Source organism: Oncorhynchus keta, chromosome 19 (assembly GCF_023373465.1).
Source record: "Oncorhynchus keta strain PuntledgeMale-10-30-2019 chromosome 19, Oket_V2, whole genome shotgun sequence".
Lineage (NCBI taxonomy): Eukaryota > Metazoa > Chordata > Actinopteri > Salmoniformes > Salmonidae > Oncorhynchus > Oncorhynchus keta.
The window spans coordinates 69005100-69033007 of record NC_068439.1 but is presented as its reverse complement, the minus strand read 5'-3'; the positions used below and the strand labels follow the sequence as shown (position 1 = coordinate 69033007).

At 41.5% G+C, this 27908-nt stretch overlaps 2 protein-coding genes across 2 annotated transcripts; one reads left to right on the top strand and one right to left on the bottom strand.

Annotated features, from left to right (window-relative positions):
- The first annotated feature begins 211 nt into the window (after positions 1–211).
- LOC118398774 (zinc finger protein 292) lies at positions 212–22540 on the top strand. The gene is made up of 8 exons (XM_035794457.2): positions 212–384; positions 12460–12614; positions 12944–13022; positions 13304–13439; positions 13603–13808; positions 14109–14245; positions 14468–14609; positions 14804–22540. The coding sequence occupies exons 1-8, from the start codon at positions 223–225 to the stop codon at positions 21971–21973; spliced, it is 8187 nt and encodes a 2728-aa protein (XP_035650350.1). The 5' UTR covers positions 212–222; the 3' UTR covers positions 21974–22540.
- Positions 22541–22805: 265 nt separating this feature from the next.
- Positions 22806–27526, bottom strand: LOC118398775 (gap junction beta-7 protein-like). Its single transcript, XM_035794458.2, has 2 exons — positions 27431–27526; positions 22806–24969 (listed from the first exon to the last, which is right to left on the bottom strand). The coding sequence occupies exon 2, from the start codon at positions 24949–24951 to the stop codon at positions 24160–24162; it is 792 nt and encodes a 263-aa protein (XP_035650351.1). The 5' UTR covers positions 24952–24969; positions 27431–27526; the 3' UTR covers positions 22806–24159.
- Between the last annotated feature and the right edge of the window lie 382 nt (positions 27527–27908).

Here is a 27908-nt window from a genome sequence, read left to right as displayed (position 1 = left end):
TATTTATTGGCCTCTTGATGTCTTCAAGTTTAGTTGATTTATAATAGTTAAGTGCCTGCACGCAAAAAAAAACATACGCGCAGCCTGCTACCTACCACAGAGTTCAAAACTGCTACGCCCCTCGGTGGACAACAGTGGCATTTGATTCTGCGTGCGTTAATTATTCTGGTCACATGCTGTCTGCGTACGCGGCAGTGGTACGCGACCGAGTTGGGTGTGAAGATGGCGGACGAAGAGGCCGAACAAAACCTCAGCGCACAGACCGATACCAGTGCAACGATTGTTGCGCTCCGAGAGAAATTGCTAAAATTAGCAATTGCACTGAAGAACAGTACGGACTCTCCGACTCAGTCGTCAACTCAGTATTGTCAACACTTTTGCCAGGTTAGTTCTTTCTTTCGCTGTGCGCGCTGGCGATTCCAAAATAACCCTCGAGCCTTGCATTAGCATAGCTAGCTTAAGCAAGTTTACAATCCTGGATAGTGTTGCCATTGTCAATCTGTACATGGTTTAATGATTTATGTCAAATAAGCGTACGTATACTTATTGTAACACTAGCTGGTGCTATTGTGTTATGTGACTGACTTTCGCACGTTGCGGTAACGTTAGACCGCTAAATGATTTGATGTTGACACTGTCTGTAGCTTAGCTACCCGTTTGATACTGTGTGCTGACATAGCTAGCTTATTGAATTATCATAGGCGCAATGAGGAGGTCCATCATCAGCCTTGCTTTGTCATGTCTAGTTTACGCAGAGACGCTGACTTTACGGCCGTTGATAAAGTTAACGTTAAACTATCCATTACTGTCTCAGCTTTGTAGTTGGCTAGCAACTAATTTACTATGCTAACGATAATGAAGCAGCTAGCTAGCTAGTAGCTAACTAGTGAACAAATGGCTTTGTTCTGCCTTCACTGCAATGGGACAGGCCTCACACACTACACCGCATCTTTTGCTGACAGGTCTCAAATAAATGTGGGGTGTTTGTGTCCATGCATGGTCTCGGATTGTCAAACTGAAACTGTACCCATTTAGCCATTGTTCCTAAATGTGGGTTATATAACAAATTATTGAGTTAACTAGGACAGTAGTTTTCAAACCTCTTCTCGTGGACCCCCAGACATTTCACAATTGTTTTGTAGCCCTCATACACCTATTCAAAGGGTTTAAAATTAGTTGACAAGTTTGAATCAGGTGTGTCATAGCTGTGGTATAGGCTAGGTAAACTACATGGACTGTTGGAGGTCCCAGAGGAAAGGTTTGAATCACCTGAGTTAGGCTATTCTGTCACAGTGTGAACTCCTTTTGAAATCGTTGAACACATTTTCCCATCAAGTTTGATGAACTACTGAGGCTGCTCCACTTTTACTTTCTTGTGCCTTTCACGTAGCTATTGGTTTACTGACCCATATTTAATCTGGCCAAGTTTTCAGTCGACTGGGTAGTGTCAGATGAAGAACAATGAACTGTTACTTACTATACACGTGGTTTTCATGTAGAAAAAATCAAATGTTTTGCTCATAGTCAAGGGCTTGTACCATTCATGACTGAGTCGACGATAGTAAAATTACTTTATAAGTCCTCCAGAGTCCTCAAGGACAAAACATGGACCCCTCTTGACGGCAGAGAGAAACATACGTTTAAATTTCCTGCAATCCTACACATTTGATTATGGGGTGTGGAGAAAATGTTGCCTTTTTAAAGCAGAATTTCTGCGGTTATACACATTTTGCCAAGGGGTGGAGAGAGTTTGGCAATTTTACAACACATTAAATGAAATTCTACTAATTTTGCCATGGAGCAAAACAAAACTGTTTTTCAGCTAATTTAATGCTATTCTATTAATTTTGCCATGTGGTAAATACTTTGCATTTTTAAAGATAATTCCCTGTAAATCTACCCATTTTGCCATGACTTATGCCATATGTTTATGTTGCCTTATGTTAATGATATCTGAGTGAGAGTGACTAACAAAATCAATAGGGGCCCCCTGTAGTACAGGGCCCCTGGGTATTCGGCCATGATAGCTGGCTAGACAGACTTGCCAATCAAAAAAATGTTAGCTTACATGGCTAATTGAGTGACTGACATAAGACAAAAACTGCTCATGTACAACCACATTTCTAACTTGCACCTTGTGTGTTCTGCCATTATAACTCTCAGCAGTAAGTTGAGACCCTGACTGAGTTCCCACCCCCAAAAACGTGTCTATTTTTGGGGGGTTAGGGGCCCCTGACGGCCTTGGCCCCTAAGTGACTGCTTATGCATGGAGCCAGCCTTGGCTAAATCAACTTTAATTGCTGTAACAATAATGATTTGCATTGTAACACATGAACAGAGGTCTAAACGAACAGTAGCAGGCCTCATTAGCATGCTGTTAATAATTCTGTTGAATCTAGTTGCATACAGAGTTTTTGGACTTTGATGTGCCAGCCATTGTTGCAGTAGAATATCAAGCATGTGTGAATATCTGTGGCTAGAGGCAACGACTGTCCTTGCGCTGTGTGGGAGGATGGAAGGACAGAGAGAACGGATGAGCGCCACTGCAGTAGGCATGGTTCTTCATCTTCACACTTAAATTGTCATTTGAATTCAGCAGTGTGTTTACAAAATGACATCTTTAAAAAAAGTATCTGTTGGCTATTCATGACAATCCAGCATTCTTTTTCAAACAGCATACATTGTTTTGCATTTTCCTTTTCTGCCTGTCTGTGTGGAAGAACTGCTTGTTTTCTGCCCTCCACACTCAGCTGCATGATGCTTGAAAGAGCACTATTCCCAGGTGCCCAGCTGGGTTCCTAGATATGCATGGCTCCCCAGCCTCCACTCAGCTCATCTAGCAGAGTGAGTGTATGGTGGTGTTATTAGACTACCATCCGCGCGGCAGAGTGTTGTAAATCGCCTCCTCCCACCCGACCCCGGCTCGGTCTCAGGATGCCTGTGTTGTCTGGAGATTGAAGACATGAGACAAGCCACTGCCCCTGGTCACAGCATGGATGATGGATGGTGATGAATATGGATGATCCTACTCTACTGTTGGTGTTAGCCTGGCTGGACTGGCAGTGTGCTTTCTACCAGATGTCTACCAGGCAGCCCATGTCCCCCTCCTGCCTCCCTTCTCTCTAATTAGGACCAGATCAAAATGGAGGGGTGACATGAGGAAAGTCTCTTGTTGAGGCATTGTTACCTAAATACAATCACAATACATTATTAGACTGTATTACATTATATACTCTAATGGGTTATTTAGCCTAGCTAAGAACCACTTGATGGTTTAATTTATTTGCAATTCTAAGGCTACTTTTTCATTAGGTTCCAGTCTAAAGAAAGTTGTAATAAATTATAACTGGTTGTTTGGATTATGTTGGCCAGTGCATTTGTTAAAGGCCTACTGTGATATCTACCAAGGTGTAGAGGTTGTGGAGAGAGCCGGGAGAACAGCAGATCCTCCTACACATCCCAGTCGCAGCTTACAATGAAATCAAATACACATGACCTCTGACCTCAGCTGTGTGTGCGCCCCAAATGACACCCTATTCCCTTTATATTGCACTGCTTCTGACCAAGGCCCATGGGGCTCATGTCAAAAGGTGTCCTTTGGGATTCCTTCCGTGTCTGACAGCTATGCTATGTCTTTCACTCTGAGGGTTTGATGGATGTTGATGGGAGTATATCCCTGTGCTGACACACTTAAAATATATAATTTTATCAGCATGTGTGGGTTGGTGTATGTGTCAGTGTGTTGTGTGTTGTGTTTACAACTTATCTGTGGAACCTTGTTTTTGTTATCAAGTAATAAGGCTACTCTAAGTTGACAGGATGAGGACTGAACCAGAATCTGGATTTACAAGAGACATTGAATATTGCGTATCTCCTTTATGTCCAGGAAGAAGCCATTCACCAGCTTTTTAAGCTTAATAATTTCAAAATGCATACAGTGCTTATTAAAGAATGGAGTTTCGCTGAGTAACTATCGTCATTACTGCCGTTACATCCGGTATGTACTTCCAAAAAAAGTCTAAGTAAAAAGTTACATGCAACTGAAAAAAATGCCTTATCTGGAAAGAATCTTAAGTTTTGTTTTAGACCAAGTGTACATTTGCCAAATTCACCTCTCATGCACTTCCAATAAAATCCCTTATTACTGCCGGGCACAGGTCGGCTGATCCAGCAGCAGGAAAGGTCATTGATTTTGATTTGGATGTCATATCTGTTTCACCTGCACCGCACGGAATACATTAATATTTAATGTAAGTAGATTAAGTAAACAATATAGGATATGTTAGGGATGTGACAAATGGACAATTTTGCATAATGTTTAAGCACTTTTGGGGGGGGGGGGGTTAGTTTTCCATTAAATCGATAAGATGAAATCATCAAATTCCCAGTCTATTCACATTGAAGAACAATTGTCCTGTTGTGTATGTATGAATTCTAGTGCCGGTCAATGAAGTTATGTCTACTGCCAGGGGTTGGAATCAGTTCAGAGAACGGAACCAGAATTACTTGTACATTTTTTTGAGGAACAGAATCAGAACTGGGAATGAAAGTAATCTATACTGTTTCAGGAACATAACCATTAACAGCATGGGAACCGGTTAATACTGTTATTTTACATTCCGGGCATTTTCTTTTCTTTCTCCTAGTCCCACAAAAAAAACAGTGCCTATAAAGCCCTCACTATGTCACAACTTTTTTCAGTGTTAGCCTGCCAGCTGAAAATCTTTGCCTGTGTGTGTGTGTGTGCGCAGGCTACCTCTCCCTACGAAGCATAGTCTACTATTGCCTACTGACATTAGTGTTATTCAGAAATTAGGGAGTGAGATTTTTTTATTTTAGTTTTTAGAGCGAAGAATGGATTAACTTTTTCAATGATAGTTAACTATAGTATCCTTATCACGTTTAAAATTGCAGGGCTCTACACTGACCTATTTTTACAAGGACTATGAAAAAATATTTCTGGTATTAAAGCTAGAATCCTTAATTTTTTCGACGCACTGGTGCGCCTAAATAGACAATTCCAGTCCACAATATTTAGTTGTATGTGCAAATAAAAAGTTTGCACTGTAGAGCCATGCATTGGATTTATTAACTACAAAAAGGTAAACCGTGTTTTTATTTAAATTCTGGTGCACACACAAGCTAGGTAGCTCAAGTCCAATGTTAAGCCAATGCTCTGAAGCCCTACACTTGTCTGTCCAATGCATGAAAATTGCTTGCCTGCTCCATAGTAAGTCATTTAATGTTGAGCTAAATGTAAACAAAATAATGTACTTTTCAGAGGTTTAAAAAGAAACTGAAAGGAACGATATATACCGTTTAAATTTTGGGGGTTTGAATCGGTTCAGAAATGTTATTTTGCTGGTCAGAATAGTGGAACGGGGGGAAGGGTTCTGTTCAGAGATGAAATGATACCGCGGTCATGTACCCGTGAAAGCACCTTGGCTACGGCATGTTCCTTCTGACTCTTCGACTCGCCACTGAACAGGCATTTTATTTGTCTGTAAAGGAATACTGCTTCTGAAGCTGCCTGCTGGCAGACTACTCTCTCATAAAAAATAAAGTTGTTTAAAGTTCATTGAGTACTGTGACTTACCAAGACATCTAGATGGGGGGGAAAAAACTCTCCCGCTAGGAATTTACTCCAAAGATTCAGTATATTTGGAACGGAGGAGACTGATTAGTTGCCGTACTTACGAGAACACACACCTTCCATCTTTCACAGGTGTGTGCTTTTCATGTTCAATCAATTGAATTTACCACAGGTGGACACCAAGTTGTAGAAACATCTGAAGCATGATCAATGGAAACAGGATGCACTTGAGCTCAGTTTGTAGTCTCATAGCAAAGGGTCAATACTAAAGTACATGTTTTTGCTTTGTTATTATGGGGTATTGTGTGTGTAGATTGGGGATTTTTATTTAATCCATTTCAGAATAAGGCTGAAATGTAACCAAAGGGAAAGGCTCTGAATACAGTTTGAATGCACTATATAAACAGGAAGAGTAGTGTCCATAAAACACTTCCTTGTGACACTCCACAGCTGATTAATCTTACATCTGATAAGGTGCCATTGATATCAACCATCTGATACCATGCTGCTAAAACCTAGGGCCTAGAGTTAACAAAATTCCACGAACTTTACTTAAATTACCTGGTTTTCCCAAAATCCTGTTTGGAGCATTCTGGATTACCTGCTCTATTCCCTCCTGATTCTGGGAAACATTCAAATGAGATTTCTGGAAAATGTATCGAAAGTTCCAGGAATTTTACAACTCAACTAGGGCCCTTGTGGAGTAGTATCTGGTGGGCTACTGTGTCAAAGGCTTTCTGAAGGTCCAGTAAAACCATCCCACAAAATGTTCCATCAATCTCTTTCCTGATACGGTCGGTTAAATACAGTAAACATTAATTAGTTTAATGTGACTTTGTAAAACCGGTCTGCAAATCGTGCGTTCTTGGATATGTACATGTCAATTTACTCATAGATCATCTTCTCCAGGATTCCCAGAATAGAGATTTGTAGTTACCTTGGTTTCTACCTTACTACCTTGTGTAGTGGGATAACCCTAGCAAGTTTCAGGTAATTTGGAACCCTCCCTTGTTCTGTTGAGATACATAGGTGCTGCAGGGTGAAATATGTTCAGTGTCTTTTACAAACCTAGCAGGCATATTGTCCAGACCAGTTGCGTTAGAATATTTCATGTCCTGTCAGAGATATCTCCAGATTTTTGTTCAGACTGACGTTACTTGCTTTGGTTTTGAGCCTTATGCTCTAGCCTTGCAGTTTGAGAGTGCCAATGTTTTGTTGGGTTAAATAGGACTGTGACCTTTTTGCCTCTAGTCATTTTGCTCACCCCATTTCTAAATTTCCCGCAATTAAATTTGGCAATTTCCTGGCTTGCAAAGTTTCGCAACTTCAGTAAAGCAGGGCCGATCATCAATGTATAGGCTAGGATATTCTTCACTAGCATCATTAGCGAATGGAATATACCACAAACCCCATGACATGCCTTATTGCTATTATAAACTGTTTACCAATGTAATTAGAGCAGTATAAATACATGTTTTGTCATAACCATGGTATAGCGTCTGATATATCACTGCTGCCAGCCAATTAGCATTCAGGGCTTGAACCAACCAGCTTATAATTCAGGATAGGCTTTATTTACCGTACTTTAATTTCATTACTAATGTTACAGGAGGTGTTGAAGAGGTGGATTTGGCACATGCACACTTAGTCAAAAACAATACGTACGTTCTTCCAAACATTTTTTCAGTTGCAATAGACCTTTTCTACATACTGGTCGTAACGGTAGCAAACTCCATTCTCTGGTATGTACCGAAAGTATTTTAGAAATTATTAATCATGGGAAGTTAAATGTTTGCATCCTGATCATAAAGGAGAATAGCCATATTCAACATCTATTGTAATCCTAGATTCGGGTTCAGATGAGGACCTGCTGTTATGATTATGAATGCTGCTTATTGTTGTTATTCACTTCAGAGCCAATGAGAGCCCAGTTGAATTAAAAAGCAACTGTCATAAACACCTGTAGAGAGAGGGAGACTATGGGGAAAGTTAGACAGAAGTTTTTAGGCAGCCACTGTAGGCTGTGTAGAGTACACTGCATACATGTTTGAATCCTATTAGTTTTACAGGTGGCATCAAGCAGGGTGTTGTCTTGTCAGCGTGTTGAAGGTAAAGACTAGAAGCATGAGTTGGGATCAGTCAATCTGCGACAGTGTTGCCAACTTGCTGTTGGAGGAGAGAGTGCTCTGTAAAGGGGAAATCTGTAGTTGCAACAATTGTATTTATTTTTTACTTTTAAATGAATGGTACGATCCTGTTGCTTCTTAAATAATATAATTTATAAATGCCTCATGAGCTTAGTTCAACTGTCCTATCCCATAAGATTTTTTAAAGCCAAAGTAAATGTATAGAAACACTATATAGCCTCAACATGGTTACAGCTATAGTTTTGATATCATGGATGGTCAGTCCTTGCATCCATATCTGTCAGGGAGGCACTTTTCTCTTGCAGTTGACTGGCCTGCCAGGCAGGGCCAGTCACCTTGAACCCTCCCAAAATGAAATACTTGTTTTTTATGTTTTCATATGCCAACATGGGTCTAGGTAATTTGCAGTGTTTTTAAAGTAATTGTCTATCAGTCTCAGAAATACATAAATCTTTATTACATAAACTTGATTTAAGATGACCTTTTTTGCATCTTAATGAAAACAGATAAACATTACATTATGTATTAATTGAACATGTTAACCACATGTATACAATATATCTAAAACAGAACAATGTGGTTGAGAACTGGTTACTGAATCAACTCAAGTTAGAGATTACGTTCCACTACCAGGTGCTCTATTAAACAACAATATACAATAAAATATGTTTGTCTTTCCCATCCTTTACTTACTTTGCTTCACCCTCCCTCTTTAGTCACTGAATGGTCATCTTGACCTTATTTTTTATTTTCTGAACACACACAAGAATGCTGTATAGGTACTTTGTAGAAAAGACCGGTATGCAATTCTTATATAAACATAAGAGCAGAGAGGGGAAGGCATGGGTGATGGGGCAAGCACATGCCACCCAAGGGTAGATTAAAAGATCATAAGTGAGAGTGCATTGGGTTCTTGGTCACCTCCCTGACCAAGGCCCTTATCCCCCCGATGCTTAAAGCTGGCCAGATCTGGGGAAGGGTCCAAAATATTTCTGCAGCATTGAAAGATCCCCCCTTAAAATATTTAGATGCACTATTGTAAAGTGGCTGTTCCACTGGATGTCATAAGGTGAATGCACCAATTTGTAAGTCGCTCTGGATAAGAGCGTCTGCTAAATGACTTAAATGTAAATGAAAGTCCCAAAGAACACAGTGATCTCCATAATTCTTAGTGTAGAAGTTTAGAACTACCAAGACTCTTCCTAAAGCTGGCCAGCTTTAGGCATCGGGGGGATAAGGGCCTTGGTCAGGGAGGTGACCAAGAACCCAATGGTCACTCTGACGGAGCTCCAGAGTTCCTCTGGGGGAGATGGTTGTCCTTCTGGAAGGTTCTCCCATCTTTGCAGCCCTCCATCAATCATGCCTTTATGGTAGTGGCGAGATGGGAGCCACTCATCAGTAAAAAGATTGCCTGGTCTGATGAAACTAAGATTGAACTCTTTGGCCTGAATGCCAAGCGTCGCATCTGGAGGAAACCTTGCACCAATCCCTACAGTGAAATATGGCGGTGGCAGCATCATATTGTGGGGATGAATTTCAGCGGCAGAGACTAGTCAGGATCGAGGCACCGATGAACGGAGCAAAGTACAGCGATCCTTGATGACAACCTGCTCCAGAGCGCTCAGGACCTCAGACTGGGGGGGGGGTTCACCTTCCAATAGGACAACAAATGTCCTTGAGTTGCCCAGACTTGAACCTGATCGAATATCTCTGGAGAGACCTGAAAATAGCTGTGCAGCGACGCGAATACTTATTTTCCACCACAATTTGCAAATTCGTTAAAAATCCTACACTGTAATTGTTCTGGATTTTTTTTCTTCTCATTTTGTCTGTCATAGTTGAAGTGTACCTATGATGAAAATTACAGGCCTCTCTTATCTTTTTAAGTGGGAGAACTTGCACAATTGGTGGCTGACTTAATACTTTTTTGCCCCACTAAGTGTTTACACCTCTGAGTCATCGCATGTTTGCATCACTTTTGGCAGCAATTACAAGTCTTTCTGGGTAAGTCTCTAAGAGCTGTGTACACCTAGATTGTACAATATTTGCACATGATCAAAATAAAATAAAAACTTCAAGCTCTGTCAAGTTGGATATTGATCATTGCTAGGCAGCGATTTTTCAGGTTTTTCCATAGATTTTCAAGCTGATTTAAGTCAACTGTAACCAGGCCACTCAGGAACATTCAATGTTGTCTTGGTAAGCAACTCCAGTGTTTATTTGGCCTTGTGTTTTAAGTTATTGACCTGCTGAAAGGTGAATTTGTCTCCCTGTTGGAAAGCAGACTGAACCAGGTTTTACTCTAGGATTTTGCCTGTGCTTAGCTCGATTCTGTTTATTTTTATTAATTATAAATAAACTCCTTTTCCTTGCCAATGACTAACATAAATATAACGTGAAACAGCCACCACCATGCTTGAAATATGAAGTGGTACTTAGTGATATGTTGTTGGATTTGCACCAAACATAACGCTTTGTATTCAGGACATAAAGTATGTTTCTTTGTAATTTTTCTTTTTGCAGGTTTACTTTAGTGGCTTATTCCAAACAGAAAGCAAGTTTGTTTTGGAATATTTGTATTCTGTACAGGCTTCCTTATTTTCACTCTGTCAATTACATCAAATTGTATTTGTCACATGCGCCGAATACAACACCTTACAGTGAAATGCTTACATGCAAGCCCTTAACCAACAATGCAGCAAAGAAAATCCCTTTAAAAAAAGTAAGATAAGAATAACAAATAATTAAAGAGCAGCAGTAAATAACAATAGCGGGGCTATATACAGGGGGTACCGCCACAATGATTTATTAAAGTATCTATAATTAGATAAGAGTAGCAGCAGTGTGGGGGAGGGGGGGCAATGCAAATAGTGTGGATAGTCATTTGATTAGCTGTTGAGAAGTAATATGGCTTGCGGGTAGAAGCTGTTTAGAAGCCTCTTGGACCGAGACTTGGCGCTCCGGTACCGCTTTCCGTGCAGTTGCAGAGAGAACACTATGACTAGGGTGGCTGGAGTTTGACCATTTTTAGGGCCTTCCTCTGACATCACCTGGTATAGAGGTCCTGGATGGCAGGAAGCTTGGCCCCGGTGATGTAGGTTAGTGTTGTGGAGTAACTACAATGTTGTTGATCCATCCTCAGTTTTCTCCTATCACAGTCATTAAAATCTTTAGCCGTTTTAATGCACCATCCAAAATGTAATTAATAACTTCATGCTCAAAGGGATATTCAATGTCTGCTTTTAAATTTTTTTGACCCGTCAACCAATTGCGAGTCATTGGAAAACCTCCCTTGTCTTTGGTCTGTTTGAAATTCACTGCGCGACTGAGGGACCTTGCCGATAATTGAATGTGTGGGGTAAAGAGATGAGGTAGTTATTAAAAATGTTAAACACTATTATTGCACACAGTGAGTCCATGCAACTTATTATTTGACTTAAGCACATTTTTACTCCTGAACATATTTAGGCTTGCCATAACAAAGGGGTTGAATAATTACTCAAGACATTTCAGCTTTTCACTTTTTTAATGAGTTTGTAAAAAATATCTAAACGTAATTCCACTTTCACATTATGGGGTATTTTGTGTAGGCCATTGACACTATCTCAATTTAATTTGAAATTCGGGCTGTACCAAAGTCGAGGTGTGAATACTTTCTGAATATTTAGCCTATTAATAATTTTACAGGCCCTTAATTCTTTACATTATTCCTGACTGTTTGAAATGCAGTGTTGACTTTTTACGTTAAAAAAATCCAGATATATCGTGAATCACCCATGAATTTGAGAGATCTAGATATAATTTTTAGGCCATGTCACCCAGCCCAATGTTCTAGCATCCAACTAGCCTCAGCCCTGTCTCCAGCTAGCATTTATTTCCTGAAGAGCAAAACGGGAAGCTGTTACTGGAGAGAAGTCCCCATAACCTCACCAACCTGCAAAGGATTTTTCCACTAGTAGGCTCTTGTTACTGAGCCGTCTGAGACAACGTGCAGCAAACCATCCATGCAGTGACTTTAACAGTAACATAGACTGTTGTTTCTATGCCAAGGTACACTGAGATTGTGAATAATTCAACAATACTGAGGTAGCTAATTGCACACATGTGACATAGGCCATGAAAGGTTCTCTCTCCATCATGAGCAGAATAAAGTTGTGTGGTTTCTCACTTAAATCAGATTTATTCGTCATTGCACAGTTCTCATGAACCTTTTTATAACCTAATTCTCTCTGAGGAATGGCCCTTTCCGAGAGAAGCTGTCAGAACTACTTGTCTTTTAATGCTGCTCATAACAGGGCTTCTCCTCCAGGCCCATCTGTCTGTCTGCGCTCTCCAGAGTCTCACTGCTCTCTGTGTGTGGGCATCTGCCCAGCCCCCTCTGCTTTGATGGAAAGGAGCAACACATCTATTCTGTAGGACATTGGAGAAATGTAGACTCATATACCATATCCAACATGAATGAAGTGGTTGGTAGCTTTTTAAAATGTATTCTACTGTTCTAAACAGGATGGATTACAACTGCTTGTCATTTCACATACAAACATTTAGGCTAATTATAGAAATTTCGCCCCCCTCCTGTTGCAAATTAATTTCAGCAGTAGTGGTGGTAGGCGCTATATTGCATCTAAAGATGTCAAACATCTGCCTTTGTAGCTCTCTGGATGACTTTATTGGTGCATAAGAGAAAGGTGAGTGTAACCTCTGTCTCTCTCTCTCTAGACTCTGGTGGAGTATGCTGGTCGATGGAGGATGGAGGAGGAGCCCTTGCCCCTGGTGGAGGTGTATACAGTGGCCCTGCTGAGCTATGCCCAGGTCTCCTCCTGCCTCTCCTCTCAGTGTGAAAACGTCCCCCTCGTAGTTGAACGTCTCTCACTGTGAGTACGCCTGTCTAATTTGTGGAGGGGTTTAACCTGCTTGTTGTTCTCCATGTGCCTGCAAGATTAGTACCCATGAGATTTTTAGAAGAAACTAATTTGAAATGCACATCAGATTAATTACTGTACTGTACATTATCTCAGATGTAGAATGATGTTACCTAACACCATCTCCAGCTATTTGTTTTACAGTGCTTTGTTAACATTATTGATCATTACCAATCAGACTTTCCTTTATTCTTCAGATTATGTTTAAATCACTGCACAAAATACAAAGGCTTTAGTCATCATGTTTGGGTAGCTCATTTGATTTCCTATTGGTTGTGCAGGAGCTGTATAGAGCTGCTGCTTTCCCTGCCAGAGAACTTCCCAGATGCCTTGTGGGAAAAGTTCAAGTCATCTGTTCAGGTAAAATTCTTTGTCATGTCACACAGAGGATGAAATGTTTCCTTTTTATATGCAATGAGGTCTTGTAAACTACACTTGTAGGTTACTGTATTCCTGATTGAGTTGCTTTATCTGTTCAGGATAGTCTTTTAAGATAAGATTCCATTTGGTCTGTTTCTGAAATGTACTACATAATATTATATATGTTGCAAGGATGCACCATTAATTTGAATGCGTAATTGCTTCTAAAAGTACCTACGGCTTTGAGAATACTGTCACTGAGTGAATTGTGTGTGTTGCAGTCAGCACACTCCCAGCTGCAGGAGAATGGCATCACACAGCTGGCCCTCCTGTCTGCTGTGGCCCAGGAGACAGGTGTGTGGACGAACAGCACCCTGCGTAGTCTCCTCTCTAATGAGTCTCCACAAACAGAGGAGGGTGAGTTTTCTTTTACTACAATAAAGGAAGAAAACCCTGTGCACAACAGTGTGTCTAGATCCAGGAACAACTTTTGATACTAGTTGTTATTCAAGTCTTGTACATTTGAATCAGTACTCTATTTGTATTGTGTCTGTATGAATCTCAATATCCTCTTCTTTAGTTCACAAGTTCCTTCGACTTGAGGGACCCATTCTGCTGGAGATGAGAGTAAAGCACCTTATTAAGGAGAACCACATGGAGAGGGCTGCACTGCTGGCAAGGGCTTGTGCAGAGTGTCCCGAGTTTGAAGGAAAAGGGCACATCTTTAAGCAGATGTACCTGGTCTGCCTGTGCTCTGCCTCAGCACAGGAACCACTAATGGAGGAGGTAGGTTGGGACAGTCTGCTAGAAACAGTTTGAGTCCCAAATGGCAGCCTATTCCCTATATAGTCCGCAACTTTTTAACAGGGCCCATGAACAGGGCCCATATATACTTTAATTATTTAACTGTCAGGCCTCAGTGGATTCATTGCACCAATCAGAATTTCTCTGTCCTCGCTATTGTTTTCTAGTGTATGAAATTGAGACTTTCATCAACAAAAGGCAGACCATTCAATGGAAAAGGTGTAATTGCGGCTTGACTGCCTATAATTTGAATGCAATGCAGCTCTTCCTTTTTATCGACAGCTCTCCGAGGTCGATTGCCGTGATGCACTAGAAATGATCTGTAACCTGGAGTCGGAAGGGGATGAGAGGGGAGCCTTCAGCTTATGCTCAGCCTTTCTAACACGTCAGCTTCTCCAAGGAGACACTTATTGTGCCTGGTAAGATCACGGCGCTACGTTTCTTGCATTAAATCCCACCCCTCCTATCTGTTTGACTTATGAAATGTATATCTATTGTGTTATTACCTGTTTCAACTTACAGTAGTCGTAAAACAAAATAAAACACACTGTGCAATCTCTTGTTTAGTTCTTCAGATAATTCAGGTATTATAGAATATATTATGACTATTGAGCTATTTGGTTTATTTATTTTCTCTCCAGGGAGCTGACACTGTTTTGGAGCAAACTGCTGAAGCGGATGGAGTCCTCTGAAGAGACGTTCCTGGACAGTTGTCGTCAGATGTCTTTGCTGTCCACAACGGTCTTCCACATCCTCTTCTTCATCAAAGTCATTCAATCAGAGGTAAGCTTCTGCCCTGATACATTCATTTTTTTCTGGGTGTATATAGACTGAACATGGAACACTATAATTTGTGCATTGTATAGTCAGCACTCCACCTTTTTTGTTCCATATGCTCTATTGTTTCATTGATAGTTAATTAATATTTAGTGCGTTTCCCTCTAAAACCCTGTTCTTTTTTTGTTTGTTTTTTACAGGTGGGTAAGGTTGGACTGCCAGTGTGTGTTGACATGTGCATACGGGCTCTACAGTTGGAATCAAGTGACGCAAACAACAAGGCCACCATTTGCAAAACCATCTCCTGTTTGCTGCCCACTGATCTGGAGGTAAAGCGGGCCTGCCAGCTGACAGAGTTCCTCCTGGAACCCACAGTGGACTCCTACTACGCCGTGGAGACTCTGTACAACGAGCCAGACCAGAAGCTGGAGGAGGAGAATCTTCCTGTGTCTAACTCGCTCCGCTGTGAGCTCCTGCTGGTGTTCAAGACCCAGTGGCCTTTTGACCCTGAGTTCTGGGACTGGAAGACACTGAAGCGTCACTGCCTAACCCTTATGGGTGAGGAGGCCTCCATTGTGTCCTCCATTGACTTGCTGAATGACAATGAGGCCCCTGAGGAGGAGGACACAGCCCAGGGTGAGGAAGTGTTCAGAGACGTCACAGACTACTTCGTTGACACCACACATGAACTGAATGAAATAACAGATAAAAGACGGAAAATCCGAGAGACAAAGAAACTGAGAGAGAAAGGGTTCATCTCGGCCAGGTTTCGAAACTGGCAGGCATACATGCAGTACTGTGTTCTGTGTGACAAGGAGTTTCTGGGGCACAGGATTGTACGTCATGCACAGACTCACTACAAAGATGGACTTTATAGATGCCCGATATGCGCAGAGACCTTCACCTCAAAAGACATATTGGAACCACACGTGGCATCACACGTCAAGCTATCGTGCAAGGAAAGACTAGCTGCAATTAAAACAAATAAAAAATTAGCTAATCCCAAAACGGCTGCTCCTGTTATTGCGGCTCTGAAAGCTAAGACTGAAAATCTACTTTGGAAAAAAGATGCAAACAGCGATTCCCAAGAACACAATGGGGAGTCGCTTCAGACAGAATCAGTTCAGACTAAAGTCTCTGGACTTAAGACCGAAAGCAGCACTGAGGAAAACACATGCCCTGTTGTAAACTGCAAAAAGGGATTCAAGTATTTCCGAAATCTTCTTGTTCATGTGAAAGCACATAGAGATAACGATGAAGCAAAGCGCTTCCTTGAAATGGAGAACAAAAAGGTGATTTGTCAGTATTGTCGTCGCCAATTTGTTAATGTCACACACCTTAACGATCATTTGCAAGTGCACTGTGGTGTCCGACCATACATTTGCATACAGTTGAACTGCAAGGCCAGCTTTCTCTCCAACACAGAGCTGCTTGTACACAGAAAAGAACATGTCGTATTTAAAGCCAGATGCATGTTTCCTAGATGTGGGAAGATTTTCAATGAAGCCTATAAGCTTTACGACCATGAGTCACAGCATTACAAAACGTTCACCTGCAAAGTCCCTAACTGTGGAAAAGTGTTCCATTCTCAGTCACAGTTGGATCTGCACCAGGAGGAACATGTCACAAAAGAGGAGGAATACCCAGCTACAGACACTAACCTTTCTCATTTTCTGGACCAGAGGATGCTTTCTGATCAGGCTTCCTTCTCAGAGGATGTTGATGAGGCTTCTCATCCATCAGCATCTGTTGAGGTGAAGCACTCGATTGACAACCTGCTGAATGCTTCTCAAGGTCCTGTTGAGAATGATCGACGATACATGATTCAAAGTGAGCCACCAGTAAAAGAACTGTACCCAAATTCAGAAAGATCTGTTATTCGGTCTACCACAAATGCACAAACACATGACCCAAATCAGCTGAGACATAGACACCAAGACCCCTCAGAGACTGCTGCATATGACTACATGAGACTCAAACCACATAATCCTCCATTAGCTTCATACCAATATCCTGGGGATTTGCATCATGCCCAACAACCAAGTGTGTTTCAAGGTCAGGTCCAGAGTTTTCGCAAAGATGTAAATTATGAATCCAGGAACTACAATTCTGACTACCGAGTACCAGTGCAAGAACAACAACATCCACACATGTCTGTTACCATGTCAGCATCAAGCCAGACCTCCCATTACATGTCAACTCCAATGCCTCAAATTCTCCCATCGGTCTCTCACACACTTCTTCCACTAGTAACTCGTTTGCCAGCCACTGGTTGCAGAACAGAGAATACACAGGGCCCGTTAGCAAGCACTCCTGCCCCACTGCACCACCAATTACCAACTACTCCTGTCCCACAGCAACACCAATTACCAACTACTCCTGCCCCACAGCAACACCCATTACCAGCTACTCCTGCCCCACAGCAACACCCATTACCAGCTACTCCTGCCCCACAGCAATACCCGTTACCAGCTACTCCTGCCCCACAGAAATACCCATTACCAGCTACTCCTGCCCCACAGCAACACCCATTACCAGCTACTCCTGCCCCACAGCAACACCCATTACCAACTACTCCTGCCCCACCCCAAGGAGAGAGACACCACTGTGCTTTGGAGTCATGCGATCGCAACTACAGCTCCTACAGAAGTGTTACCAAGCATATGAAAGCAGCTCACCCAGAGTTTTATACAGAATGGAAACTTGTTAAGAGAAAAACAAGGGAACATGAAAAAGCAAGAAAAGCTGCCCCGTCGAGTCTGCCTCTGATCGGGAACCATAACTCTGTTGCTCCAATACAACATCAACAGGTCATTCAGCCAACCCCGCCCCTGTACTCAAACTCAAACCACTCTTACGCTTCCCATTCAGCTGCTGTCCAAAGCCAAGCTTTCCCCAACCAAATGGACAATATCTTAGATCCCATTGTACTCTCCCAGCTAGGAAACAACCCCAATCAATATGCACCACCTAGTATGCCATGGCAACAAACACCAGGAAACAACCAAATCCAGAATTATCACTCACAGGTATATCCCTCCTCGAACCTGCAAGGGATGCCACAAATGGGTGGTGGAGGAATGGATGTTCATGTTATTCCATCCGGTCATATGATGCGACCTAATGTGGAAAGACCAGCAGAGTCACTGCTTCCAACAACTATGGATAATGTTCTTCAGCCTGTTTTCCCCTCTTATGTGGACATTCTGAAGGACTCAAGTCTCTCAAATCAGCTGGGAAATGCTGCACTTCCCTACACACCGCAGACTCAAAGTAATTTGCGTTGTAATTTCAATCCCCCTGAAAGGAGTCGAAGAATGCAGAAAACCAACATGGAATCACATGTCCTTGCAGGAAACCAATTGCTAGCGAGAAACAGTGAATCTCAAGACGGCACCAAAAACGCTGCTGAAAAAAACCAGATGGGCAAAAAAGTCAAGCGCAACAAAAGAACAAAGTGGCCTGCCATTGTTAAAGATGGAAAGTTCATTTGCTCTAGGTGTGGTAGAGAATTTACAAATCCCAAATCACTTGGAGGCCATTTGTCCAAACGTTTACACTGCAAAGCCTATGACACTGAGCTCCTGACAGCAGACTTGCCTTCATCATTTCTTGATCTTCTCAATTCAGAGCAACTTCTCAATACTCAGCCCCCACCAGCTTCACAGTATAACCCTGCTGCACCGTATGCAAATGATGGCGAACAACCCGATGAGATTCTTAAACAAATTATGGTTACTCCAAATATTCACAATATGTTTGAGCCCTCAGCAATTCCCCAGCCAACGTTCCAAAATCCTTATGGCCCCTACGGACCTGCTGGACGCTTGCCAGAAAGCACAGTCATACAGCACACAGGAAATGTCCAAGTGAAGACAGAAAATGAATCGTATACAGATGGTTATCTTCAGCAGTCATGTGACCCTGGGTTTGGCAGTAGTGCATTCTATGAGCCACTTCTCACTCAGGTGCTTGCAGAAAACAACCCCACTGTCTCACTTCACAGACTTCCCACAGACCATATTGATAATTTACTCAGAGCAGAAACACGGATGAAGATGAAAGAAGTGAAGGGGAATTCTGATTCTGCCTCCAATTCGGGAGGGCTGTCTAATGATGGACTTCTGGCTGCAATGGCTAGTTTGGCGGAAAACCTTATGACAAACCCCATGTTGCAGATCACCTCACCAGACCCTCGGCCTCAACACAGTCCAGCAGCAACAAGTATCAAACCGGTGGAGACACGGAGGAAGAGTGCGGAACATAATGTCAAGAAAAGATTGCGTGAACAGATTTTAGCTGGAGACTTCCAAAGAAGAAGCAGTGTATCTGGGACAAGCAGCACTGACACACATGCCAGTTTGAATCTGGTGTCATCCAATCCAACAACCAATGATGTACAACATTTTGGAGTGCGTCAAAATCCTCAGCCTTCCAAGATGATTGATCACGGAATCCCCTCTGTATCATCTGCCCAAATGAACGGAGCAGCACCCATGAAGAGCTTTACTAATTTCAGAGAGGCTTCCTCTCGACACCATGACGTACCTGCACCTACCTGCATTGTTGCGAATGATGTTGATCTTGGTCCAAATCTAACACCTGCAAACCAACAGCATTGGATAATGGACATTCAGACTGCATTAGAGAGGCTAGACTTAGACAAACAACAGGTGTGTGATTCTACTCCAACATATTCCTCCACAAAACCTAGCTGCACTGATATTTGCAATGATACTGAATCATTCCAGCCTAATGTCTCAAAAGAGAAGGATACACAGATTCCTGATGGCTGTAGAAAGCTGTTTGCCTGTGAGAGTGACAACTGCACATACAGGGCCATGACAAAAGATGCTATTTTAAAACACCTCATCAAGACTCACAATTACACCAATGAGATGATCAATTCGATTAAGAAAAGCCATGGGAAATTTGCCCCATTCTCTTGTCAAATGTGTGATAAGACTTTTACCCGCAATTCAAACCTTAAGGCACACTGTCAGACAGCTCACAGATTGACACAGCGGGAGATTGCAGAACTAATCATGAAGCGCAAGTCAAGCAACACGGTTGGATTTGCTAATAACGAAGACAAACCACGTGTGCCTTCAGAGCCTCCTTTGTCTGGTCAGATTGCCAAAGCGCCCCACTCAATAATGGAGAATATTAGACGTCAACATTCACTCCCGGATGTGAGCCAAAATCAAGATATGACTGTAAAAAACATGTTTGCTTCAGGAGAAAGGATCAAACAAGACTACCACCCACATCCTTTCAAACAGCAGACTTCTCAAGGCATCGCTGACCAGAGATATCATGATAATAGCCTCTCCATGGGAATGCAGCCAATGCAAAGGATGCCCATACATGATCAGACACCATTAATGCTAATGTCTGAATATCAAATTAACGCACACTACTCAACAATACCCCAACAGCCTTTAATGACCCCTCCTGATGCAGATCAATGGTCCAATGGACAACACATACCAGCTCCATCTCGGCCTATGCCTACTCATTACAGTCAACAATCTGGAGGCTACCTGGCAGAAAGAGCTGACTCAATGACGCCTGCTCCATCAGATCCCCTTCAGGTTTGTGCTCCCTTGCTAGAAAAGACATCCAAAATCAAGCTGCAGAGAGGACCAAAGCCTAAAGTAGAAAAGCCTAAAATGGAAATTCCCAAGAAGACGAAAGAGAAGAAGTCTGAGGCAAATGATTCTTTCAGTCCATACAGGCCATATCGCTGTGTTCATCAAGGATGTGCAGCAGCCTTTACAATTCAGCATAATTTAATCCTCCATTACAGGGCTGTCCATCAGTCTGCTCTATCTATATGTGAAATGAAAAATGAAAATGATCAAAATGAGGAACAGGATGAGAAAAACGGAATCAAGCAGGAGGGGGTTATGGAGGAGGAACCAGAGGTTGAAGTAACCCAGGTAACAGAACTCAGATGTCAAGTGAGCGACTGCTCGAGAGTATTCCAAGACGTTCCGAACATGTTGCAGCATTACCTCCAGCTTCACAAGTTCAGCCTGGATAAAGCAGGATCTCTGATGTCAAACATCAACCTAGGCAGATTCCGATGTGATCAGCAAGGGTGCACAGCATCCTTCATTGCTTTCTGGAAGTACATCGGACATATTGAAAAAGAACATGACAAGGCAAAACTTGCCAAAATGGAACCTGTGGATGGGATGTTCCAATGTGATGTCGAAGGCTGTGACCGTGCTTACGCTACAAAGTCAAACCTGCTGAGGCACACCATGAAAAAGCATCATGACCTTTACAAACTCCAACTGATGAACCAACGGAAAAGTGAAGATTGTGAGAAATCTGACTCCAAGAATTCACATTACCAAATAACTAAATCAAGTGATGGGAAAGAAAACATAGAGGGCAACAAAAAGATTACACAGAAGGGAGGTGACAAAAAGAAAACTGACAAGACAGAAAAAAATAGTTGGACGAAATATGGAAAACCCTCCTTGAAAACTAAGGATGAAGCGTCTGCAATGTGCATTAAGAAATGCAAGTTGCAATACCCCTGCATGATAAAGGGCTGTGATTCAGTGATGAAGTCTGAACGGAGTATCATGAAGCACTACATGGGGCACGGACTGTCCGAGCGATACTTAGAGGAGCAGAGAAGCCACTTCATATTCTGCAAGAAATACCCAAGACGTAGAAACCTCCGCGCTGCCAGGAGCGATGACTCTAAGTCTGAGACCTCCTCAGAGATATCCGACAGCGAGGACACAGCAGACACGGGCCTAGAAGGAAGTGAGTTTGACGAGTATTCAAAACCTGTGTTACGGAGAAAGGGGAAGGGCGAACTGTGTGACACCAAACCTTCGTACGATGAAAGCTCAGAAACTGCATCTGATGGTTCTGTGGTGGTGAAACGCAAGAGAGGAAGTCCACGGAAAAGTGTTTTTGAAAAAATTGTCAAACGCAAGAGGCTGACAAGGAGTAATGCGGTTTATTGTGGAGAAAATGGATCTGACTACGACTCCTCTAGCACTGCCCTTACCCAGGATGAAATGAACGATCAAAGTGAAACATTGACCTCCTTTAAGCCCATGGGATTCGAGGTATCTTTCTTAAAGTTCTTGGAGCAATCAAGCCCATCTAAAAATGCTCTGAAGAAGAGGATTCGACTGAGAAACGCTACAGTGTTGTGCAAAAGGTCAGACACACACTTGCACTACCCAAAAGGCTTTGATACCCTTGAGTTCAGGAACCCTCAGAAGCTGACGTCACTTAAAAATGTAAAAATTGTAGTGGACAAATCCTTTTCGGACGTAGCTGATACTCTGCTGAGGCAGCTCCAGGAAATGCAACCCACAGTAATATTAGAAAAATAGATTCCGATGTAGTATTTAAGTGACTGGCTAAATGTTTTTCTTGTCAGAACACCGTAACTCAGGATTAGAATGGTTTTCAACCTGCTGCAGAATGTTGCCCAAAACAATAATACTTTTGATTTTGTTTTTTCACCGCAAAATATAAATCCACGGTTTTTCAGTTGACTATGTGGAAGTTGTTTTAAAATGATACATTATTAACTGTAACCTTGAGTCTGTAAATATATTTTGTCTCTTATATATTGATCTCATTTTATATTATATGTATTATTGGTAGGATAAATTTAAGCATGTTTGTATTTATCTTCCCAGCACATTGCCTTTGCAAACTAAATTTAAAATTGAAGGCGAAAAACATTAATGTCATGTGATAAGTATCCCCATGAGACAATGAAATGGTCCTTTAAACAAACGGAATGTGATGTGTATAGTTTGAATGTTGTTGTTTCAATATGCCTTGTAAATGTTCATTTGTACGTAGACAATGTTGTGTAAATATTATTTTTTTTCAATGAACTACTGCCACCAGCAGTCTTACTTAATTGAGATAAACAATTTTGTTACAGATTGCATTTCTCACTGGTGTTTCTTTCACATGTGTTCAGATTTGTAATTTAAACAAAATGACAAGGCTAGTAGAGAACTTAAATTTAATTAAAGTAGGCAAGTAATTTAACAACAAATTCTTTATTTACAATGACGGAACAGATGTCAGCTCTGGGATTCGACCTAGCAACCTTTGGTTACTGGCCCAATGCTCTAACCACTAGGCTACCTGCTGCCCCAATTTATATCCCCCCCCCAGAGGAAAATGATTGAGAGAAATTGGTAGAATTGTCTATAACATTTTTTTTTTTTTTTAAGTACAGGAGATACATTACACACGGAAGAATGCTGGAGCTCCTACAATCAGAAAGGGGTCAGTTAAGTGCTTGTTGTAAAAAAGTAATGCCTTTTAACAGATTTGTGATATAACAAGATCACTAAACTCTCAATTGTTGAAATCAAGTTGTATGGATTTCTCTTCATTAATCTAGAAAGATCAGAGTTCTGCATGACCTGAAATGTAACATTTTATATTGATGTGATAAACATCTTAAGGCTAGCACACTCACTATCTCTCCCATGTAAGATGAAAGCAATGGAATGAATCTGCCAATTTATAGTTTAGAATTACACTGATGGTCATATTTACATAAATGGGCTCCACTGAGGACCATGACACGAACACAAAATGAATGCTGTGATGTCAGTAGGGAAAAAGGCATGGTCTATGTATGAATGCAGTCCAGCACTGAACGTAGAGATGTAAAGCTTGAATTGTTTTAAATTCTTTGTTAATCATAATACCAAAGTCTGAAATGACTGTCAAAGTAATGCAATGACTAGGGCTTTACAATAATGGTGAAATATTTGAGAAATGTTTGCTAAGTGGGTTAAAATGTTCCTAGGCATTGCAGAGGGTGCACAGAGGGACATGTCAATAGTGTTTTTCATATTAAAAATCCAATTGATTGTAATTTCCATATTGTCTATATTAAAGAGCACTTCATTTGATATAACAGGCTTTTAAATGTCTGTGTGCACAATTTCTACTAAAAACATCAAAGGGATGCAAAAGGCAGTTGATTTGCATGTCAAACACCTGTCAGAGGCCACCTATTATGTAGCCTATCCCGATGGATTATTTGGAGAGTTGATTGCCGACGAGCAGCACTATACAAATAGCCTCAGCACTATACAAATAGCCTAAGTAAAGTAACAATAGCTTACATGTTTATTTTCTATAAGCATATATGGCCTACCATTTTCATTAGATTTTTGGGTAATGAATCATAATACCGAAGGTGATTATATCAATTATACTAGATTCAATTAGCAGACAGTTTTGAGACATAAAGGCCTTAAATACGATCCTAATGCTAAAAGTAACAGTATCTGTTAAAAGGTTAAAGGTGCTTTGTGGGTGGGTGGAGGGAGGGAGGTGTGGAGGGGCGGGTGGATGGGGGAATGAGGGGATGGGGCTGTACTGTTTTTCTGTTCTCTTATCTGAAAATCTATAAATAAAGTGCAAAAACAAAAAAGTTCAAGGTGAATAACTAAAAGTTCTACATAGTTTCTGAAATCATGTAAGTTAAAAGAAGTCCTGAATTCTGATCACAAATTATTAGGTAATTTAATGCAATTTAAGAGGGAAAGGGTTGGGTTCCCTTTGTTGGTGGATCTTGTGAGCCTATTGTATCTTTGTTAGGTGTGGGATGAAGGGTTGAGGAACTGTTGCTGATTGGGACAGTGTGATTACAATGCCAGTGAGCTCTCTCTTCAATGGGGATATACCGCTTGCTGAAACACTTCCAGCACTGTTTAGATAGGATGTATACCATCTCCGAGACATTCAGTGCAATACACAAAATGGACGTACAGCCCATGATGTAGAGGAAGACCATCTTCTCAGTGGCTTTGGAGATGTAGCAGTCTACGGTGTTAGGGCAAGGGTCCAGGCTGCAGCGAAGCAGTCTGGGAACGTCAAAGCCACTGTAGAGGAAGTAGAAGGCCAGGAGGGAGCCTACCTCAAAGGTAGTCTTGAAGACGAGGCTGAGGATATAGGTGCAGAGCAGACCTCCATCAATCCTACCTTTGTCTTCATACAGCTTCTTGCCATGCCTGCTCTCCCTGTTCTCACGGTAGGCCACGTGTAGAGCCACCAACAGGGATGGAGTGGACACCATGATGAGCTGGAGGGCCCACAGGCGAATCTGGGAGATGGGGAAGAAGTGGTCGAAGCACACGTTCTCACAGCCAGGCTGCTGGGTGTTGCAGACAAAGTCATTGTGCTCGTCCTTCCAGACCTGCTCAGCAGCCGCCACGTACACCAGGATGCGGAAGATGAAGACGATGGAGAGCCAGATGCGGCCGATGACTGTGGAGTACTTGTTCACCCCACTCAGGACGTTCTCCAGAAACCCCCAGTTTGACATCTCTCTGATTACATGAGCCTGTGGAGAAGGGAGAAACTGTAGATATGGGGTTCTGTCCCAAATGGAACCAATATTATTCCCTACATTAGTGCACTACCAGGCTGTTCAAAAGAAATGCACTATGTTGTAGAGAATAGGGTGCCATTTGTGAAATGCACTATGTTGTAGAGAATAGGGTGCCATTTGTGAAATGCACTATGTTGTAGAGAATAGGGTGCCATTTGTGACACAACCATGTAGATACAAGGCCAATACTCAATTCTGCCTGTTATGATGAAGAGGGCATCATCTGACAAAATACAGTGCCTTGCGAAAGTATTCGGCCCCCTTGAACTTTGCGACCTTTTGCCACATTTCAAGCTTCAAACATAAAGATATAAAACTATTTTTTTGTGAAGAATCAACAACAAGTGGGACACAATCATGAAGTGGAACGACATTTATTGGATATTTCAAACTTTTTTAACAAATCAAAAACTGAAAAATTGGGCGTGCAAAATTATTCAGCCCCCTTAAGTTAAGTTAAACTTTGTAGCGCCACCTTTTGCTGCGATTACAGCTGTAAGTCGCTTGGGGTATGTCTCTATCAGTTTTGCACATTGAGAGACTGAAATTTTTTCCCATTCCTCCTTGCAAAACAGCTCGAGCTCAGTGACGTTGGATGGAGAGCATTTGTGAACAGCAGTTTTCAGTTCTTTCCACAGATTCTCGATTGGATTCAGGTCTGGACTTTGACTTGGCCATTCTAACACCTGGATATGTTTATTTTTGAACCATTCCATTGTAGATTTTGCTTTATGTTTTGGATCATTGTCTTGTTGGAAGACAAATCTCCGTCCCAGTCTCAGGTCTTTTGCAGACTCCATCAGGTTTTCTTCCAGAATGGTCCTGTATTTGGCTCCATCCATCTTCCCATCAATTTTAACCATCTTCCCTGTCCCTGCTGAAGAAAAGCAGGCCCAAACCATGATGCTGCCACCACCATGTTTGACAGTGGGGGTGGTGTGTTCAGGGTGATGCGCTGTGTTGCTTTTACGCCAAACATAACGTTTTGCATTGTTGCCAAAAAGTTCAATTTTGGTTTCATCTGACCAGAGCACCTTCTTCCACATGTTTGGTGTGTCTCCCAGGTGGCTTGTGGCAAACTTTAAACAACACTTTTTATGGATATCTTTAAGAAATGGCTTTCTTCTTGCCACTCTTCCATAAAGGCCAGATTTGTGCAATATACGACTGATTGTTGTCCTATGGACAGAGTCTCCCACCTCAGCTGTAGATCTCTGCAGTTCATCCAGAGTGATCATGGGCCTCTTGGCTGCATCTCTGATCAGTCTTCTTGTATGAGCTGAAAGTTTAGAGGGACGGCCAGGTCTTGGTAGATTTGCAGTGGTCTGATACTCCTTCCATTTCAATATTATCGCTTGCACAGTGCTCCTTGGGATGTTTAAAGCTTGGGAAATCTTTTTGTATCCAAATCCGGCTTTAAACTTCTTCACAACAGTATCTCGGACCTGCCTGGTGTGTTCCTTGTTCTTCATGATGCTCTCTGCGCTTTTAACGGACCTCTGAGACTATCACAGTGCAGGTGCATTTATACGGAGACTTGATTACACACAGGTGGATTGTATTTATCATCATTAGTCATTTAGGTCAACATTGGATCATTCAGAGATCCTCACTGAACTTCTGGAGAGAGTTTGCTGCACTGAAAGTAAAGGGGCTGAATAATTTTGCACGCCCAATTTTTCAGTTTTTGATTTGTTAAAAAAGTTAGAAATATCCAATAAATGTCATTCCACTTCATGATTGTGTCCCACTTGTTGTTGATTCTTCACAAAAAAATACAGTTTTATATCTTTATGTTTGAAGCCTGAAATGTGGCAAAAGGTTGCAAAGTTCAAGGGGCCGAATACTTTCGCAAGGCACTGTAAATATATTCCAATCATACATTGCCCATAGGAGGCAAGGCTACATTTCTATATTCACCATTCTCTCCACTATAAATAGTAACAGGTATTATTGTTTATACTTGTTACACTGTAGGCTACTTGTAAATATGACAGTGTAATAAGGACAATGTAGTGCAGTGTTATCAAATTAACATTTATTTTGATAGCAAATTAATGGAAAGGGCAAATATGTTGATAACAAATCTGTGTAGGCTAGAATTACTGAGGAAGGAATATCTTCTTTATTACGCTTTTACAACATCTGCTGGTTCTGTGTTTCCTGAGTAGCAGTACAGTAGCATCACATCATGTATAAATTAAGTCGTATTTTACAAAAACAGAAAGCTTCTATTTTTACAATTGCTCTCCAGTGAATAAACGCAATTGATTAACTCATTTATTTCAAGTAGCCTAGGCTATCAAAACTGTGATGGTGCGCATTTTCCAATAGAATAGGCTAAACCTATTTTAAGAACACTATTATGTTCAGACAAATACAATATTGAAAGAAAATACAATAATTAACTCACCGATTATAAACAGGCTATTCCAGTTTTTTCTGCTTGTGTTATGTGTTTGGGGACTAATTTTCCGATGCTGGCTACTGCAGTCGATTTGCACGTCGAACACACCTGTCTGAGAGGCCACACCTATTTTGTACCCAGAGGGCTTGTTTGGATAGTCTATTGCAGGCGAGCAGCACTATACAAATACCACAAGTATAGTTAAATATACCCTGTAGGCTATGTGTATTTTTATATTAGCCTATGTCCTAGAATTGTTTTTATTAGATTGTTGGGTAGGTTTAAGATGAAAGACTGTTTCTGAAAGGTTTTAAAAAAGAAAAAAAAGAAAGTGAAAGCATCTTGTATTTAACACTATAGTATGTCTATTTTCAATATGCCTTAAAGCCTGTAGCTACCATTTATGAGTCGCTATGTGCATTGATTCATCTTTCGTCAACCCTACAGTTTGTTCTTGGACAGACAGCGTCACCATGGTCACATT